Source organism: Phragmites australis, chromosome 12, assembly GCF_958298935.1.
Source record: "Phragmites australis chromosome 12, lpPhrAust1.1, whole genome shotgun sequence".
In the NCBI taxonomy this organism is placed as follows: Eukaryota; Viridiplantae; Streptophyta; class Magnoliopsida; order Poales; family Poaceae; genus Phragmites; species Phragmites australis.
The window spans coordinates 7,410,921-7,415,529 of record NC_084932.1 but is presented as its reverse complement, the minus strand read 5'-3'; the positions used below and the strand labels follow the sequence as shown (position 1 = coordinate 7,415,529).

The 4,609-nt window shown below is 46.7% G+C and overlaps 1 protein-coding gene across 1 annotated transcript; it reads left to right on the top strand.

Moving 5' to 3' along the window:
• Nucleotides 1-253: 253 nt before the first annotated feature.
• Nucleotides 254-1,472, top strand: LOC133886119 (chitinase 2-like). Its single transcript, XM_062325849.1, has one exon. The coding sequence runs from the start codon at nt 365-367 to the stop codon at nt 1,223-1,225; it is 861 nt and encodes a 286-aa protein (XP_062181833.1). The 5' UTR covers nt 254-364; the 3' UTR covers nt 1,226-1,472.
• The last annotated feature ends 3,137 nt before the right edge of the window (nt 1,473-4,609 follow it).

The window sequence follows — 4,609 nt, the reverse complement described above, 5'->3', positions numbered from 1 at the left end:
GAGTACTGCATGGGATAAGCACGATCGACAACGGCAGCCCGGCCCCATGAGCTGTGACGCTCGCTGTTCAACGACTTGTCCGAAGTCTTCAAGAATCAAGTGGAAGGATGCGCGGAAAATTTCAACATCGTCGGAGGCTGCTTGCGATCGAGACCCAGCGCACAACTCGTGCAAAGTCTTCGTCCGCCTCGTGCATGCATGGATCGATGCATCACGCAAGGACGCGTGGGGCTTCTCATGAACAGAACGACCAGAAGCAAACACGACGCCTATAAATATGCTCCCTTGCCTCCTCCATTGATGTGTGCACGGCACTGCTTAGTTGCTTCGAGACACGATCGATCATAAGTCATCTGGATCAGCCATGACGAACGGCTACCTGTTCCGGGAGTACATCGGCGCGCAGTTCACCGGCGTCCAGTTCTCCGACGTGCCCATCAACGCCATGCTCAGCTTCCACTTCATCCTCGCCTTCGCCATCGACTACACGCCGGTGAACCAGCAGCCCACGCCGGTCCCCACCAACGGCGTGTTCAGCCCGTTCTGGGACACGGGCAACCTGTCCCCAGCTGCCGTGGCCGCCATCAAGAGAGCGCACCCGAACGTCGCCGTCATGGCGGGGCTTGGCGGCGACAGCGTGCAGGACATCGTCAAGGCCGTCTTCACGCCCCAGTCCATCGACTCGTGGGTGGCCAACGCCGTGACGTCGCTCACGCGCATCATCAACACGTACGGGCTCGACGGTGTGGACGTCGACTACGAGCACTTCGCCGACGGCGCCGACGTGGACACGTTCGTCGAGTGCATCGGCCGCCTCCTGACGCAGCTCAAGGCAAGGATGCCGAACATCGCCACCTCCATCGCGCCATTTCAGGACGACGTGGTGCAGAGGTACTACCAGCCGCTGTGGAGCAAATACTCTGGCGTGATCGACTACGTCAACTTCCAGTTCTACGGCTACGGCGCCAACACCGACGTCCCCCTGTACATCCAGTTCTACGACAAGCAGGCGGCGAACTACCCCGGCGGCAAGGTCCTCGCCAGCTTCATGACCGGCAACACGACCGGCTTGATCTCGCCGGACCTCGGCATCAGTGCGGCCAAGGAGCTGCAGCGGCAGAACAAGCTGCCTGGGCTCTTCATCTGGTCGGCGGACAGCTCCAAGCGGAGCAGCTACGGCTTCAAGTACGAAACTCAGGGGCAGCAGATCATTGCAAACCACTGATCTTTGATCGGACGGTGCCTAATTCTCCGTCCTCGAAGGACTTTGGAATAAACACGTTGCTACTTGCTGCGTGCTTTGTGTCCTAGTATGTAAGAATACAACTTTTGCAGCTTGTTGCTCAAATAAACGTTTGCTTTGCTTGACGTACGTATGCGGATGTCGGCACGAAATCACAAATTTGCGGATGTCGGCCAGTTTCACTTGGTGCTCACACGCCCACGTCGCCCATTGTAGACTGCATGGACGCGGGACAAAATCCCAGGGAAGAAAGGAGAAAGCGGCGTCTCAACAGATGCTTTCTTCTTCAGCTTAGCATTGATAATTGTTCTATCGTTAATAATTCTTTTCGAGCCATCCTTTGTCGTTTATGCTAATGTGTAGGTAATACCCCGAAATTTAAGTAAAACTAAATGTTGACAGGGAAGACTAAAGAGAGGTCGAAAAAGTTGGCTTTTTGAACCGGAACTCAGATGAACTCTGATGAATGATCGAAGACTGTAGATACGTAGAGCTCATTAAAATGAATTAGTTTAACTATTTACACGTCTCGTTTGGATACGGGATGAATACTTTGGGAACCTATTAAATCTGAGGAATACTAGTCTGTTGGATACCGAATGCGTAAAGGTAGTCAAAACGAGTATGTCTGAGGAGGAATACAAATACGGAAATGCTTTACGTACGACCGGAAGAGCTTTACGTACGACCGGTCCTTCCGACAGGCGTACCGGTCGGTCGTACGTATAGCATCGCCCATACAAATATGAGACACCCTTGTGCTTGTTCTTCATGATTGTTTCGTCATTTTGTTCAATTGGGGACAAATAGAAGATGGTTTCCAATAGGGTGCTACCTTATTTCGAGAGAACACGGTGTTGTTTCCATTCATACCTATTGCAGACGACGCTCCAATGTCTCTTTGACGCCCAAGAAAAATATTGCTTGCAGTGACCCACTTGTGAAAGTACATCTTAACTATACAACCTTTATTTGTTATGTGTTTACCCGAATACCTTATCCTACATCAAAGTAGTCTTGAAAAAGAAACGCTTGAGATGAAACTTGATCGAATGAGATGCTCGCAATCGGTTTTGTGTGTGTACTAGCTACCGTGGATTGGTTGTTTTAGTTTTCTTTTGTTGCTTCGTCTTTTGTTTATTTCGTGTAGTGGAGGATACAATCAACATTTCAATAGAACATACAAAGTAATAAACAAATGTGATTTGTATGTTATATATTTAAGCCGATATAGTTGTGTGTGTTAACTCTTTGTGCTGTAAAATTTAGTGCTCTTACAATTCGTTCTTGGATTTTTAATCACAAACTTGTTGGCAGCACTTGGCATCTTAAATGCAATGATTTTTGAATTATTTAGCATATTTGAAGTGATTCAGAGTCTGACTCTTCGGCCAAACCAATCTCAATCATCCCGCATATCATTATCGCAGGACTTCTTCTCCGACCCTCTGAGGTAGTATCATAGTTAGACGAAGAGCTCATGTCAGGCTCAATTGATTTTGATTGTGAAGGTGCACTAGCAATTAAAGGCTACACATCCTTTGGTGAAAGTAGCTTTTAAAGATCCATGCGAACTTGGTATCATGTCAATAGTGGGTACCAAAGTTGCTAGTACAAAAAATGAATGCAAAGGTGACATATATGATCTGTTTGGTAGAGCATTAGATCCACAAATTCTTAAAGTTGGTTATTCTTAGTTCTATAAATTTATTAAGCTGGAGCTGTGGGTACACCGAGGGTGTTTAGGTGAGCCACTTTGTTTTTATTTAAGTTTAAAAATAAAGACTTAAATCATCTTATCTTAGGCTACAAACTCAAAATTTGACGTGAAGATGGGAGCTGGAGTCTTGCCAAACAAAACTATAATTGCTTGATGTTTCTTGTGATCTCCCACATCCTTCTTGACTTCCTTCTCCATCATCATTTAAATATTACGCATAATGCATCACCAATTCTGAGTGTAGGTTGTGCGCGTAATCTACATTAGTAAAACAAAGCTACTAGGTTGATTGGCTGCTAAATCATGGACAATGGGGGAATGGAGAATGGTGGAGGTAAATAACAAAAAGGAGAAGAAGAATGAGGGTGTGTACCCACTACCATATAAAACACCTCCATTACCTGTTCATAACTAGCATCATTACTGGTTTTTGAATCATCACTGCACAAATTAGTAATGATAGTGCAACTATCAATACTGGTTCACTGCTGGTTCATAACACCAACCATCAGTTATAGTTGGTCCTTGAATCGAGTTTTTTAGGACTGGAAAAATCCAAAAAAATTACCACTCAGACCAGCCCCCTTATGCTATGTAAAGGCAGTTCACACGTAGCAAGCCGCACAATCTCTCAACTTATGCAAAGCCTTCTTACTGTCACTATGTAAGAAACCATCAAAGGAGATACGTCATTAGTGATGGCTTCTCAGTATGCGTCAGTAATGCACTATTAGTGACGAGTTCAGTGATGACCTGTCACTAATGTGTGGCTAGGGCCAGGATGCAGTCACGACCCGTCACAAATGAGGGTTCATTAGTGACAGCGAGCGAACGACCCGTCACTAAAGATATCACATATTAGCGACGGGTCACATTAAAGTCTGTCACTAATAATTTAGTCATTAGTGACGGATATATGGGGCACACATCACTAAATGTAGCCTACTCATTAGTGACAGGTCGTTATGATACCCATCACTAATATTAGTAATTAGTGATGGGTCGTAGTTGTTGAAGGGTTGCGGGTAGGCTACGCTAGCACAAAATAAATTTTCTCTACCGCGTTCAACTAGGAAGCCATGCGAGTAGGGGATCATGAATCGTTACCACTTGACGAGCAGTGCAGCGGAAGAAGAGTTGGAGCAGACCAATCCAACGTCGTGCGCGTCAAGTAGTCGATCGTCAACCTCGTCCCGAGCACGTCCCGAGCACCTTCCGAGTACTCGCGAGTACGTCCCGAGTAGATCAGCACTGCAATAGTAGCAGCGCCTCTACGGTATCCACACGTACAAGGATGGAATCGCCGTGCGCCGGTGTGCTAGCACCGCGCGCCCGGCTAGGGTTTCGAAGGGAGTTCGGGAATAGGAGGCGGCTAGGGTTTCTGAAAAACTCTATGCGCCTTGGCCCCTGCCTATTCTTATATAGAGCACGCTAATGGGCCTTTAATCAACATTAAAGCCCATTATGACTCTAAACCCTAATGGTCCTTTAATCAATATTAAAGCCCATTAGCAAATCCAATCCGCAAACTCAATCGCCTCTAGGGCATATCACCAACAATCTCCCACTTGCACTAGAGTTAGTACAAGTTTTATATTCCATCCCCTTAAGTGTGTGACCCGTTAGGTTCATGTGTAAACGGCCGC

Bases quoted from the DNA above. Each gene is read 5' to 3' on its own strand.
- LOC133886119 (XM_062325849.1), top strand. From the start codon at position 365: ATGACGAACGGCTACCTGTTCCGGGAGTACATCGGCGCGCAGTTCACC.